The 16,597-nt window shown below is 39.5% G+C and overlaps 1 protein-coding gene across 1 annotated transcript in view; it reads right to left on the reverse strand.

Annotated features, from left to right (window-relative positions):
• Positions 1-16,597, reverse strand: part of Kua (Plasmanylethanolamine desaturase Kua) — a 33,329-nt gene that overhangs the window by 5,761 nt on the left and 10,971 nt on the right. Inside the window, exon 4 of the mRNA XM_067096960.1 lies at positions 7,039-7,095. Within this exon, the coding sequence (XP_066953061.1) occupies positions 7,039-7,095 (57 nt within the window). The remainder of the gene's footprint in view (positions 1-7,038; positions 7,096-16,597) is intronic.

Below are 16,597 nucleotides of genomic sequence, written 5' to 3' on the forward strand. Positions count from 1 at the left end.
TGTGACTTGGATGAATTATCTGCTTGGTTTTTCCCCTTAATCTTTTGCCCTTTTTCCTATGAACTTGCTCTTTCTCTCTCTCTCTCTCTCTTTTTAGCCTTTTTTTTCCCTAGATCTGTCACTAAGTAACTCAAACCATATGGGGGGGGACATGTCCCATGTGGCCCCACCCATGGCTACACTACTGACCACACTGTATTTTTTGAAGCAAAATGTAAGAGTATGGATAGTCATTCTGATAACTGAACCATATGTTGATTATGATCACTCTACCATATGCATCTGACTAAAAAAGCATTAACATATCTCATGTCCAATTAATTTTAAACTGTCAGTTGTCAAGTACTAAAAAGAAAAATACACATACTGTGCAGTACTTTTGAGCACTACATAAGAGTATAGATAGTCATTGAGATAACTGAACCTTGGTTGATTATGCATCTGACTAATAAATGCAGTAAAGCATTGCATTAAATGCATCCAGTTCAACAATTAAACAGAAAGAATAATGTACTGCCTAGGCTAAAACACCCAAAATCCTGACTGGGCAAAGTGTAGTCAGGATTTTGGGTGAAGTAGATTAGGCAGTACATTATGCACCCAGTTAAACAGATAAAGAGAAAGAATAATGTACTGCCTAATCTACTTCACCCAAAATCCTGACGACACTCTGCCCAGTCAGGATTTTGGTCAATAAAACAGACAGGTAGCACATTATTCTTTCTGTTTAATTGTTGAACTGGATGCATTTAATGCAATGCTTTACGCATTTATTTGTCAGATGCATAATCAACCAAGGTTCAGTTATCTCAATGACTATCCATACTCTTATGCAGTGCTCAAAAAGTACTGTACAGTATGTGTATTTTTCTTTTTAGTACTTGACAACCACTTAAGGTTTAAAATTAATTGACATGAGATATGTTGTATTCCTATGAGAGAGAGGACAGATAAAGGAGTTGAAGTACAATAGGTCTTTTCTACTATCGCAGGATAAAACCCATTCGTGGTTAACCAACGTAAAGGACAAAATTCACCTGTGAACCTGGCCTGTCTCTTAAGGTGGATGGGGAAAACAATGGATGCACTAACAATGCATCCAACATGCTGAGAGAGTTAATACTAAAGTCTAACTGTTTCAAAATCTCATAAGTCAGTAAACCTTTAAAATACAAGGCTGCAAGCATTCCACATCACTGAAGCACGAAATATGATCCAGTTAAGCTGTTTTCCCTCTCCTAATGTGATATGCATAACTGTAGTGGGAGAAACAGCTCAGTCAAAACATTAAATGAACTATGGCTAATTGCACAACACATCATGATACACAGGAGACTTACAGTCTCCTCATTTGTAGTATGATCTTCACACTGTACTCTGGCCACAATCTTAACATTCTGTGGTCACTCATTTTTAAAATCTCTCTATTCCTTGTGTTTTGGACAGTACAGGCCTCATGTACATGTCATAAATCTTTGCTTTCTCTACTTATGGGACATTTTTATGTACCTGTCGTCTAGCTATATCTCTCCATTTCATCCATCTCTACTATCTCAACTCCTGCTTCAAAGTCCAGTGTCCCCATGGTAAAAGAATGCTCTATCTTTTCTAAGATCTGCCCATCTATCACAACAAAGTTGTCAATTCCCTCTCTTCTCCATTAACCTTGTAATACAGTACATTTAAGGCATTCTGAAACCCTCACTGCAAATATATTCAGTAATAATTCTGAACACATGTAGTGTTACCATCTGGTAAATTTGCAATACAGTAAAGGGTTCATCACCACACCTTTTCACAAGATGGCCACTTTCCTTATTGTACTTTTTCTGTTGCTGCTTACTCTCCTGTCCCCATAAGCTTTGCTTTACTTATGCTGATTTTGATTCCTCTCCTGACAATTCCACTCCCACATTTTTAAACATTTCTACCAACTTTTCTCATATTCTGCTTTTATCGCTAGGTCACCGACTTAAAGCAACTCCCACAGGACTCCTTTTCAGATCTAATGTCATGCCAGAGTAAATCAGAGTAACCTAAGTAGCTTAGAAAGTCTTTCTCATATCCTCTGCTGTTTAATGCTCATTTAATTATTTGTCTAGATACACTGACATATGTCTTTTCAAAATCCACAAATCCAGAATTATGTCTAAGCACAATACAGCTTGAAACATTTGATCAGCTGTTAATCCCAACTGCCCTACCTCAAAATCATGGTCTATAGTATCATAAGCAAAGTTGTGCAGGTAGATTCTGACTTAACTACGGATATAATAACTGATGTGGTGATTGAGGCCAATTTGGCAAATCAGTACCTCACTTTGCTACTTATGAAATCTCTCTGCTATGTGCAGCACTCAATTCCCAATGCATTTTCATCACCAAGTGTACTAACATATTCAGTCAGACTGTATGGTGGTATATCATAGTGTAACATGCACTTGACTGTATATTCCAGATATCATGTATAGCCACTAACCTACAGTCTCTCTTGCTGGCCTATTGGGTAGAAAAGATTTAAGAAAAACCAAAAAGCATTGAATAGTGTCATCCACAGGATAGTTCGTGTTTAGATACCCATAGGTTATTATATAGCAGTATAAATGTAAAAAACACAATTTGACACATAAGTTTTAGTAATGTTTGCAATTATGAAATACTATAATGGTATATGCATTTTGAGAGAGTGCTAATCACTAAAGCCTACTATACTTTTGTTCTCTATATATACTGACCACATCACATTATTTTTTCAGAGAGAGAGAGAGAGAGAGAGAGAGAGAGAGAGAGAGAGAGAGAGAGAGAGAGAGAGAGAGAGAGAGAGACTCTCTACCCTAGCTGTAATTATTTTTGACAACAGCTGTCTACCTAGGCACTGGATTCACTGTTTAACTCAACCACATGGCACAAAGTAGAAGTACTGATGGTTCTTTACTGCACTGCTTCCGGGCCTCAGCTGCTTTTCTGTCTGTCTTTTACTTTCATCCACTTCCTTTTGGCCTCTTCCCATCTAGCTGCCCAACTTTACAAACTTTGCCTTGCTGCCAACTGTTGCTTCTAATTTAAGAATAACTTCTTTGGATAAACTGTAAGAGGCCAGAAATGTGACGCACAGGTCTTGTTAAACTACTTAATACACTTGTCTCACTTATAAGATTGTTCAACATGCAATTCTTTGCCTACACTACATTTGCTTCATAAGATTACCTAATACTTATATTGAGATTCACTTTAACCATCTCCTACAGTCGCCTGATTTTCAAAATCTAAGCTCATGCAATTCAGCTGGGCAGTATATTGGAAAGGGGGCTGAAAAGTTGAATGACTGGATGTGATTGATTCTTCAAGTAAATCAGTTTGAATTTTTGTGCTGTGAATGATGAGAAACTGTCTACCATGCTAAGTGTCAGTGATGAAGATATGTCAGCTGGAAACTCCCACTGATAACAATAAACCATTTAAACTAAAGAAACAGGAAATTGTGTGAAATTTTTACTGGATTCAACACCAATTATGTAGGGTATACAGTAAATTCTGAATATCCTTATAATTCAATATTTCCCTTTCCTAATTCATATTAAGGAATATACATGATATATATGCAACAGAAGATATTCTATCACATTTGAATCATATCTAATCATGGACTAGGCCAATGGAGTTAGTGGCTTACCATCACTTAGTACATAGCTCTATGCTTGCATGTTAAATGATGTTTTGTATTTACAATTCTTGGAAATATAACTAGTCTTACTGTAAAGCATTTCAGTTGTATACTTATGGACACTAACACTAGCAGTAATGAACTGATTACTTAAAAGTATTAGTGATAGTTTTGACTCTGGAACTGAATCGTATGTTCTGTTTTAAGATTGCAGAACTCGTCATTAGCATGACATCTTAGGATCATTTTGAATGAGCGTACTGTATGATCTGTGATGGTTGTCATTCACTGAAGAAGGAGGGGGGTGAAAGTACAGTGTAACCTCTGTCAGGTTGTTATGATGTAGTTTAGATTAAGTTAAAGAGCAACTACCCCTATGTCCAAAAGATCATGGTAGACTTGCACTGCAAAAGGTTCTAAAATTAAATAACATGTTGGTATATCAGTCTTCCTTGATTTTATAAATGTACATTTCATAGATCCACACAAAAACCGGATGCTACATTTCCATTTCTTTAAGACTGGTAAAGAAGTTCAAGCAAATCCTTTGCTTTCTTAATGAAATTTATGTAATGCTCCCTCAAGACAGTGGTTTACTGGTGAGATATAATCTATGACCTGTTAGATTGACAACAACCTTAAAGTGCACACAGTATTTATATCTTACAAAATGTTCTCAGTGGTCAAGCTGAAATCTTAGGATTGTTTGGCTGGACAACACATACTTGAATATGCTTTTAATTTGTGGTGTATCAATTTTTGGGAATTTCAATTTTAGTCTACACCATCAATACATACATAGTTGATGTCATAAGTTAATCAGTGAACAATATGGTACTGGAATTACAAATACAAATCAGCCTTTTTGTTTCAGCAATTCAGGTAACTGTCAGACTGCCAACTTTGTCATTGAGCCATAGTTCAGAACTAGATTGAGACTCACTCTTATAACAAAATGAAGCATTTCAACCCCATTCTAAATGATATCCACTAAGCACTTCTTTAAAGTACATATACACTTGCTCTAAATACTAGTGCTATCTTTTTGACCTGTGCTAAAACAAACTGTTCTTCAGGGTAGTTTCATGTACAAGGGAGATAGTTCCATTGCACAAAATCTACACATCCTTTGGTTAAGATGGCTGGGTATATTTCACCATCTGATTCTGCATGATTACCAGCTAAGTTGTGTATCTGGGTTTCGTCTTTCACTGGGACTATGAACCTAACAACACAGGTTGCACTTGTCTTGATGGAATGAATATAACAGTTTGCACACACACTCTGTGAATCCAGCTAACTTGCCAGAACTATGATTCATTCGTTTGGTAATTATTTCTTTACCACTGTCTACTAATTACATTTGCTCTGATGTACCTATCAAGACATGAAACAATCTGTGACGATGTTATCCCATGCATTTGAGTTTTTGAAAGACAGTAATGATCCAATTTAACATACTCCCAATTATCACAAAATTTAAATTCCTTAAATTGGGCTGACATTGCAAACTCTTACACATGGGAATATGCAGGCACCAATCTACTAAATGCTGTGTAAACGTGTCACATTCCTGGGTATATTTACTGGAACTTGGCACCATTCTGCAGTTTTTCTTGAGGAACATAAGGAACTATCACAACTGCATCAAATTTCTTCTTCTTAGACCCCTTTGCTCTGGCTGAATGACTGACTGACTGACTTTTAAGATGATGCATAAAACCACTATGGTTATTGAGGCTTAATATATCTTAACAGCAGCAAATTTTAATAAAAAAACAAAGCTTTTTTTTTTTATTAAAAATCACTATTCATGCCAAAGACAACAAAGAAGAAAAAACCAGTAACATTCTTGTTCTTATACAATGTAGCAATGAAGACATTAAAAAAGTTAACATGAAAAAGTATTCAAGAGATTCTGATTTTGGAAGATTTAGTGTCCATAGGGGTGTGAGCATGCATCCCAATACTGCCTGATTTAGGGGATTTTTAAACTTACTTGTGTGGCCAAGCCATGTCCCTTATCTTAAATGAAAGAGCTCTACAGCATTTATCAGCTCACTGTTGGAAGCTACCTGAACAAATTTACGTATCTGGAAGTCGGTCATGGCAGAACACACACACACACACAAAAGACACAAAAACAGCAAAATCACAGAAAAACAGGGATATATAATTAAATAATGTACAGTAGCTTTCAGCAGAACAAAAACACTGAGGGCCACCATATTCACAAGGAGAGTAAACCACCTAGACCTCTAATTGTAAGGGTAAGGCAATTACTTAATTACTTAATCTAATTCCTTTGGGCTGTTTTAAAAAAGCAATCTTAAGCATAGAATTACCATTTTTATGTTGGTATCGATAAAGCAAGGATAACGGGAACTGTTGACTTAAATATCCTAAACATTTTGCCAAAGTAGAAAGATGAATGCAACGATAAAATAACTGACAGTGACTCCCTTTGGTCTTTTCTCTACATTTGCCCTGCCAAAACGGTCAGGCTACAGCATCATACTGAAGGATTCTGTTTTCCTTCTCCACTCTTTCATTCTCCCTCCAAAACTGCTATTCAGGCAACAAGTGAGTAATGGATTTGTACTGGATAATACATGTCGTTTTACAAATGCATCAATTTTATGAAAACCATACAGTGCCACAGATTTTGAAAAAATAAAAAGTTCTTGGAGTATTTTTCTTGCTAATAATCAACGTTACTACCAGGACTGAAAGTGGAATTCAAAATCACTTACAAAGGATCAAATAAATTGTGAGTCCCCATAGCTTCACAAACTTATTTAGAATACAAATTTTCTTAAAAATTTTATAATATATCTTGGGATGTTCCCTAAATAGAAGTACAGTAATGATTAGAGAAAAGCTGATCCAAGTACTGTACAGGTAGTCCCCAGGTTACGTCAAACTCGGCTTATGTCATTCCAAGGTTACGCGCTCCTCAAATATGTTCATCAAAAATTATTTCCCAGGTTACAGCACATGTTTTGGGTTTATGTTGCCAGTCTGACGGAAGACTGGAACTTAATATGGCTCCAAAAGGCAGAATGGTAAAAATTTGGAGGTTTTTTGATGAAAAGCTCAATCAAAATACAGGTTACATCATTTTCAAGACACCCAAAAGATTAAGAGGAAGGTTTTCTTGTGATTTTCGACAGTGTCTCGGGTTACGCCGTTTTTCAGCTTACGTCACAGTGTAGGAACGGAGCCCCCAACGTAGCCCAGGGACTGCCTGTACTCTGTCTACTTATAAATGCATGTACTGTACATGTCTGTGAAAATTAAGTAAAGTTTATGGATGATAAAACATGATGAACCTGACAGCCCATAAGAAGCACAAAAAATATGTATGTACATACCTGTAGCATGGTAACCCATCTTGGGAGGCCAAAATATGTGTGCGACCACTTGTGAATCTGCAACATAGAGTAAATTTTGGTTGAAGTACAGCAAACTAATCCTAAATTTCAAGATAAGGATATTTGTTTTATTCTTCAATCTTCTGAAGCTTTACCTTTCTTTTCAAATACAGTAACCATAACTAAAGTGAGAAAAGTCTGTCACTCGCTTAATGTACAAGTTATAAATATATCCAAATTCAATATGGTAGACACATTAATGATTTACTTAAATACAGTATTACATTTCTGTCAATTAATACAACAAATGATGTTAGTGTCCACCTCAATGAGATGATACAAATAACAAAACTTTTTATAATGATGAAAATTTTTTCTGCTTATCAAACAGTGCTGTTTACTCCTAAATTTGTCATCATGCAGAATCAAACTACTGTACTTAAAAAAGGACCACTAAACAAAGACAGTGGATAGAATTAGGTTATTCTTTTCAAGAGACAAAAAACTAATTCAAACTGACTCAAAACTTATGCTAAATCAATGTTCTGCGGCTAAACAGCCTCCTTATAAGAAAAAACGAATGGTGTAAAAGGGTAACTTACAATGTTTCCTAACACTGATAACTGTATATTTCAAGTTTGATGTAATTTCATGAAACTTAGGCTGTCAAGCCAAGCACTTCTTAAGAAAGTGAGAAAGATAGGAGTTGAAGTGGTTGGACAGAATATAATGCATTTGAAGTTTGAAAAGCTGACAGTTCATAATAAAAAATATGAAGATATATACTATATTGTATATCCACCATTCCACAAGTGTCACAGGTTACTTAGGTGAAAGTGTCAAGTCTCCTTTTACAAGAGGAGATTTTTCTTTACATATGCTGCATCATAAAAAGAACAATGTATCAAGGGGCATCACTTACAATGTGCCTAGCATAGAAAATGCCAGGTGGTACTAAAAGCTCATTGCAGCATCCATTCAACCCAGCTACCTTGCTTTCTCTTTCTTACTTTTCATACATTCCAGCTGTTCACTTTAAAAGCCCTTTCTCTAATGTTCACATTTGCAAGCGAACAATCTTAAGTGAAACAGGCAAGGGGATGCGGAAATCAAGGATGATATTTTTATACTGAAGTAACATGTGTTTTTATGTAAAAGACCAAAGTTTCTATGACTGTCAGGCTCTAACTGAGACCAGGGTAAGCACGAAATATAGATGGGATGCCTATTGCAATCAATATGCATTGAAGATACATCATTGTCCTTTAAAAATGATGTCCATAGATCTAATAAATCATCTCCCACAAGTAAATGGAGGATGACAGTGAAGATCTAGATTTTATGTCACTCTCCAGGGAGCAACATCTTTAGCCTCAGATGACTATAGAATCGCAACAATATACGGCTAAAGGTGCAAGTTAATTTATCACTTTAAATCAGATGTTATCTCTTTCAGGAGTAGAATGATAAAATACTTAAAGGACATAATTTGATTCTTCCATGCTGTATTTTATATTATATGCATTCTACATTTACAAAATTAAAAGGAATTGTTCATATTTTTTAATTTCCAGAAATGTTAATCTACACTACTGATGTACCAAAAAAATTCCCATTTATTTGTCAAAACTTCTGTCATATCTCCTGATGGCAAGAACTGCTGGATTTGCTTGTGACATACTACTCCATCTTTGTACAACTTTCTTCTTAGATTTCCAGAGCACTGCGTTAACACAGCTGATATATTTCACGGGTTTCTATCATGGAATGGTTGGTTTCTGCCTGAACTTGTTGATTTTTGGTAAGGGAGTTTAGTTATCAATTCTGCCCATGTGTGTGTTTTTGTGTGATCACTAGCATAGCTTTTTGCATTTATTATGTTGTGATGAGGAATAAGGGGCTGATTTATCTGTGGCCTTGTTAATGAATTTATAATGTTTGGAGTACTGTTTTTCAGTGTAGTCTTCTGGTGCTGAATTTCATTTCAAACTCTTTGATAGAGGTATGTCATCAGACAAGTTTATTTTGGCAACTATCAAAGCTGACTTGTGGAACAAACAAAGTGAATTCATTATGTTTATTGCATAAAATGTACTACTGTATAATGATAAACACACTGCACTCTTCTTTACTTGACCTAGCAGTTTTTGTTCATAACACTAGGCAGGCTGCTGTTGCAAACAATGTCATTTTCTCGTATCAGGTTTAATACTGCTCAGTTTACTAGGTTTTATCTTGTCTACAACTAAAATGTGGAATAGTTTGCCTAGCATAGTGACGGAATCTTCTCATCTCCAAATGTTTCAGCTAGGAGCAAATTTATTCCTGCTTTCTGCTGATGTCTCCTGAATTCAGGTGTATCAGTTTTATTTTTGATTCCCTCAAACTTATTAATTTATCATCTTTTCCTATAACTTGTTTCCCTCTGTATGCTCATTTTTCTTTGGAGCCCTCTTGGGTTTATAGTCTGATGACTCTGTCCATAAAGGTTTTCAGCTGAAGATTTCAGGAAAGAAAAAATATTTAAACAGAAATTTTCCTTATGTATACAATATCATTTTAATTAGCTTTATGAATATTATAAGCATTATGGCTTGTTAGATAGTTTTGTAGACATGAGATCATACATTAAGTTAGAAATGGTCAACTACTGTAACAGTTATTTTTTGAACTGTACTCTGATCTTGTCTAGGATACTGATGATATGGAAAAGCATGTTTCACTATAACTGAGACAAAGCAATTTCTTTGAATTCATAAGACGTTCAGTGAAAGCTTCATTATTACACCTTCATTGATGTGAATACCTCCATTCCTTACTTTTCTTTTTGCTTGCATACTGATAGATAAATTGAGTTCGAGTTATTTTCATGCTTTGGGTTAATTAATTTTTCATTTGTGGGAATAAAGTATGTTTCTTCCATTAAAAGCCCTATTACCTTTGTGTTATGTGGCACTACTTTATTAAGTAGTTGGGTTTTTTTTTATGACAGAGGGGTAGTGTTGGTTCCCTTCTCTCCCTTTGCTGTCCTCATGAAAGTTCTTTACTTGGTTCTCCCATATACTTCCTTTACAATTTCACATTCTTCTGGGCATGTTTCATGCCTCTAGATCAATAAACAATTTTAAGCTTTGTTATTTTTACCAAAATGTGTTTCTCAATGTGCAGTTTATTGATTAGCGATTCACTACTTCTTTTGGGAAGCTATCATTATCACATAATTAATGCTTCCCATTCAGATTTAGTTTTCTTTTCCAACAAACTTGGTTTATTTTATAATTATCATGTGTTCATTCATTTATTCTGTTACATAATTTTGTACATCCTGTGATTTCACTGAATATTTTGTGCGCATTTATATCAAGTGTTGCACTGGTCCCCCCTTACTGTGTTCATTATTAGAATGAGTTTGACCTTAGTGTTAACAGGGCTGCAATGTGTATTGGTGTGGGAGGTAGGACTTGCAGCTCCTTCACATCCAGCGACAAAGATCCGCATCTTCAGTGTCTGTCTTGTGGAGGCAAACAGTGTTCTTGATAATCAACACTGCCCATGTGTAAGGATTGGTTGGTGGAGCAATGGCTTCATTTTACTGAGAGGAAGTCCTTTAAGTGTCGTGCTATGATTCTGATTAGTGCCTACTCCAATTCTTTTTCTGCCAATTGAACTGTGATTGTCCAGTCACCAGTGTCTTCTGATGAGACCTTGGTCGTTGCTATGGCTACTCCTTCTGCTGCTTGCTCCTAGGGTAGGAAGTACAAGGCTTCCTGGAAATGTTCTCCAAGTCAGACATTCTTCCCTGTATCGCCTCACACAGGTCTTATTCACTTGTTGACTGCCTGTAATCACCAGGAAGGATATTCCCTCTGTTTATGGTTTAAAATCAGTTGCTGAATTTAAACTATCAATGTATATAGCAATGCAGACCTTTTTGTCTTATAAGTTCCACTGCAATCTCCTACATAGCATTTTATGCATCTTCCAAGAAGGAAGTCCTACTGTACTGTGAAATGCATGGTTAACATTTTGATATATGGTTTCAATAAGATGATTGGCTCTAAAGGGGAATGGTGAACATGACATTTTTATGATAAAATAAATTTTATATATACTTATCCAGTAATCACTATGCTAAGAATTAGCTAGGAGTTTCTACTTGAACGACAGCTTATATTTTGAATTTCGTGGTAGCGATTCTTTTGTTTTGTGGAGGTGATAAAACCCTGCCAACTTTTGGGGTAAGACAGAGGAACAACTAAGCCAATAGATCAATTTGTTTATGGTAAAAAATGTCCATGCGGGGAGGAGGGCGGGCTTCATCCGTAATTACTGCATAAGTATACATAAAACTTTATTTCATCATAAAAATGTCATTTTTATATAAGTAACTTACCCAGTAATTACTTAGCTGAATCCAAATTGAAAGGTGGTGGGAATCATGGACAGCAAAATAATATTCTACAAATGAAAAGTTGATGAACTAAAATAGGCTAGCATTGAGACAATGTTTGTTGTTTCCTTACCTGGTGAGAGAGCTGTGCAGATAATTACTGCCTCTGGTTGGCGCTCATCTCAACCTCTAGAGATGTCGGCAGTATAGCCAGATTCGCCTCTACTGAAGTGGGATACTCTGCAGTGAAGGAGTACAGTACTCCAAAGGCTGATAGAATATACAGCAGGAACTTTGTGACGGAGGTCACTGCTGAAGGCCAACAAGGCTCGGACAATTGCCCCTGCCCAGGGTGCAGTACCAAAACACAATAACAAACCAGCCAACAAAATCACCTACACCATAAAAATTAAACATGACCAATACCCAACAATAAAAAACTGGTGGGCACTCCAAGTCTCTTGAACCCTCCAGGCTTCCCCAGAACTCGACACCACTAAGGAGGTGAAGAGCCAGATACATAGGAAGGGATACTTCCAACACTTCCTCGCCCATCACTACGCCAGCTATGGACACCGGTCCCAAGGTACTGCAGTTTTCGTAAACAGTTTCCACATCCTGCACCTGCATCGTAAACCCCAACTTGCTTCTCCAGTACGTTGCCTGTAGAATGGAGGATAAAGAAAGATTGTGCTTGAAAGCTACTGATGTAGTGACTGCCCTTACATCATGTGCTCTAACTTTCATGACTTTTAAGTTATTTTCCTCCACTTGGGAGTGAGATTCTATAATGAGATCCCTCAAGAAAAAGGAAATGGCATTCTTTGATAAAGGTCTAGAGGGATTTTTAACCGAGCACCATAAATTAGAAAATTGCCCTCTAATTTTTCGGTTTTAAAGAGGTAGTACCAAGGGTGCAAAGGGTTCACTCCTTCTCCACTAAAATATCAGATATAACTGGTGAAAAGAAGAAGGTGCAAAGGGTTCTCCATTCTTTGCTAAAACAAAATAAAAGCTGATCCTCCTGTCGATCACATGAAGCTCACTTAATCTCTTCGCAGTGGCCAGCACTACAAGAAAAATAGTCTTTCTTATCAAATTCCTCAGCGAGGAAGAACGCATAGATTCGAAGCGCTCACTAAATAACCACTTAAGCACTACATCTAGATTCCAAGGGAATTTCTCCTCCTTTCTAAAGCTGGTGGTATCAAACGACTTAATAAGATCAGAAATATCTTGGTTGGAAATGTCAAGGCCTCTGTGAAGGAGAACGGAGCTGAGCATAGCTCTATAACCTTTTATGGTGGAAGAAGACTGTCCTAGATAAAATATCAAATACAGAGTAAAGTCTGCTATTTGAGGGATAGACATCTGAGAAGATGAAATACTGTTTCTTCTGCACCAGGACCTTAAAATCTTCCACTTTGCCTGGTAGAGCTTGTTGGAGGGGTCATGTCTACACTTGGCGATGGCCTCCGCTGTCGATCGTGAAAATCCTTTTGCTCGGACAAGTCTACTGACAGTCGAAAGCCTGTCAGGGCCAGAGTGGATAGGCCTTGATGGAATATCCTGCAGTGCAGTTGCCTGAGAAGACCTGGAACAGCAGGGAGGAGCCTTGGAAAGTCTACGAGGAGATCTAGAAGGTCCGGGAACTATTCCTTCTGTGGCCAAAAGGGCGCCACCAGAGTCATCTTTATGTTGTTGTGCTAATAGAACTTCTTGAGGACTTCCCTTATCTTCCCAAACAGCGGGAGGGCATAAAGGTCCAAATTGGACCAATCTTGGATCATCGCATCTGTTGCCCATGCGAGAGGGTCCAGGACAGGGGAGCAGAACAGAGATAGACGGTGATTCCAAGACGTAGGGCTGGTTGTCCCAACAGACTCCACAGACTGGAGCAAACCTGATAGTCCAGCATCCATTGTGTTGGAAGGACCTGGTTCCTGCAGCTTAGTTCGTCCGCCAGGACATTGCATTTGCCTTGAATGAACCTCATGACCAACAGGGTTCGGTTCTGATCTGCCCAGCACAACAGGTCTCCCGCTACTGTACACAGAGAGAGCAAGTGAGTTCCTTCTTGACGTTTTATGTAGGCCATGGCTGTGAAGTTGTCTGTGTACACTGGGATCATCTTGTTGCGCACTTCTGTTGCAAAAGTCTGAGTCCCAGGTAAACTGCCTTCAACTCTCATAGATTGATATGTAGCTGTTTCTCCTTCGGGGCCACCTTCCCGAGAAGCTCTCCCCAACCTAGATCCGACGTGTCGGAAAAGAAGTCTAGGTCGGGGCTCACTGGGAGAAGAGATTTCCCTTCCATCAATCTTTCTTCGGACCTCCACCAACACAGGCCCTCCTTTATCTCTTCTGTGATCGGAAAGAAGTGAAAATCTTGATGTACCTTCCGATCCCAGCAGGCTTTAAGGTAAAACTTTAGCGGCCTCATGTGCAGTCCCCGCTCCTTACAAACTGCTCCACTGAGGCCAGAGTGCTTAGGAGACTCATCCACCGAGTTGCTGAGCATGAACAAAGGGCAAGGAGCCAGTCGACCTTCCTTAAACAGTCCTCCATTCTCTTGGGGGTTGACGAAGCCTGAAAATCCAGTCCATTTGAATCCTCAAATGGAGAACTCTCTGAGTGGGAGTCAGTTGCAATTTCTGGTGATTCAGTAACAGTCCTAATTCTTGAGTCATGCAAATTGTTTTCTGTAAGTCCTCCATGCATCGTTTCTTCGTGGGAGAGCGAAGTAGCCAATTGTCTAAATAGAGCGAAATCTTCACCCCTACTATATGAAGCCAACCCGCCAAAGGAGTGAGTACCCTCGTAAAAACTTGCGGGGCAGTCGAGAGGCCGAAACAGAGTGCTCTGAACTGATAAACTCGATCCCTGAAGACAAACCTGAGGTACTTTCTTGACTCCTCGTGAATAGGGATATGAAAGGTGGCGTCTTGCATGTCTAGGGAGATCATCCAATCCCCCTGACAGATGGATGCAAGTACTGATTGTGTCGTCTTCATACTGAATTTTTTGTCTTTTCTGTAAAGATATTCAAGGCACTCACGTCGAGCACCGGTCTCCAACCCCCTGTAGACTTGGACACTACGAAGAGCTGGTTGCAGAACCCCTTTGACTCAGTTCCTGATTCTTGCTGATAAGAGAGGAAACCACCTCTGTGAGGGCCAAACACCTCTCCGATCCTTCAGGGTAGGCCCTCAATACCACGGGTGTTTTGGTCAAGGGAGGCCTTTCCCTGAAGGGGAGAGGCCTCCCTTGACCAACACACCTAAACAACAGTCCATAAAACTGGGTGCAAGGCTTCTTCTCTTTTGGGAGAAATGGAGCTCGAGAAGGGCAGACCAGTGGGTAATCAAGGTACTCAAGGAGGGATATTCGCACCCACTGGGGCATGGAGGACTGGGTTCTCACTTGGGGGATGATGGTTAGTAGACAACTTCTTGATGGTTTGGGGTGTAAACCTAACTGTTCCCCTTGGCCTGGATTGAGATCTTTGCCTGCCCCCACAAAAGGGCCTCGACTGCAGAGATGTCCTGGTGGGTGCGGTGGTCCAGTCTCTCTGACGCTTCATCAACAGTGTCAAAAGGTCCTGAGTCAACTTCTTATGCAGAATGGAAGCGATCTCACTAACAGTCGTCTGCAGGAAAAGATAATGCTTATCCAGCGGAGATAATAGAAGCACTGATTTCTGTGATGCTGTCACGCCCTTCGACATAAAGGAAATCCACAGTTCCCTTTTCTTGAGAAAGCCCATCGCGTACAGCGAAGCAACTTCCTGTGAACTGTCTCTGACTGCTTTGTCAGCACAGGAGAAAAAACCACGAAGTTCTGAAGTGCACTCAGTCGTAAGGGAGGGATCCTGAACTTTCTTGGCATGAGCACCTAGACACCAGTCCATAAAACTCAAAACCTCAAAGGTCTTAAAAAGACTTTTTAAAAGGTGGTCCATTTCTTGCACTGAAAAGAATACCTTTGCCGAGGGAAGAGCAGATCTATGTCCCATGTCAGTGAGTCCTGAGAAGTCCCCCTGAGAGGAGGCAGCCACTCCCAGGGAGGAAGCTTCTCCAGTAGCATAGGACAGGTAGTGAGACCAAGAAAGACACAAAGGAAGAACACTACAGGAAGCCTTCCCTTGTTCCCTCTTCTCAGAAAGCCAGTTCTCCACTTCACAAAGGGCCTTCTTGGACAAGGACGAGAGAACCAATTCATGGAGCCCAACAGTGTCTGAAGGCTGCTACTCATCATACAGGATGAAGCTGGGGATGTAGGAGTCGCAGGAGAGAAGAACTCCGAGAAGTTCTGATGCAAAAACCTCAGAAGGGAAGGGATGCGTAAGGAGTTGCTGTAGAATCTTGATCAAAATCCTCTTCCTCTGATGAAACAGGAGACAAGGGAGGATCTGAGGGAGGCACCTTAGCAGTCGATGGTCTGTAGAAGCTGAAGAGCGCCGTCCAGCTTGCGTTGAAGAGGGGCCAAAGCCGGATCCAAGTTTGAGGATGACGGACAATTTGTCGTCAAACTGAACAAAGCTGGCACTTGAAGCTTAAAAGCAGATGTCAATTCACTGGCTGGTTCCCCTGAGGCACTGGCAGCAGGAGGAATAGATGAAAGTCGACGTGGCGGAGCCCTAGAGCGAGCGGATGCATCAGGGAACTCGGGTGCTGCAGGGTGCTCAGGCGCTCCAGGAAGCTCGGGTGCTTCAGGAGGCTTGGCTGTTACAGGGCGCGCCACTGAAGGCAGGCGTTCAGCTAATACGAGGCGCTCGGGCACTACTTGGTGCTCAACATACGAAAAGTGTTCATCAAGTACAGGTGCTTGAATCTGGGCATTTAGACGAAGAACTATGTCGTTCACGTGAAGCAGGGTGCTTGGAGCCTGAAAGTGAAAGCTTCTTAAATGAAGAGGAGTGACTATACACTCGTCCCTGGCGTCCAGGAGAGGAGAAGCGCTCAAGGCTGTCCCACTTACCGCAAGAAGGCTGAGGACAAGAGAGGAGGCTCCCTCAACCTTTTGCTGGGCAGTCAAGGAGCTTGATCCTTGAAAGAAGAGCACCTCTTCAAAGGGCATGACTTGTTGGGAAAACGCCATTGGTGCCTTCTGTTCGGTGAAGAATCTCCTGAACTAGACGAAAGCTGATGCACGCCTGAGACGCCTTTCC

This window comes from Macrobrachium rosenbergii, chromosome 53 (assembly GCF_040412425.1).
Source record: "Macrobrachium rosenbergii isolate ZJJX-2024 chromosome 53, ASM4041242v1, whole genome shotgun sequence".
In the NCBI taxonomy this organism is placed as follows: Eukaryota; Metazoa; Arthropoda; class Malacostraca; order Decapoda; family Palaemonidae; genus Macrobrachium; species Macrobrachium rosenbergii.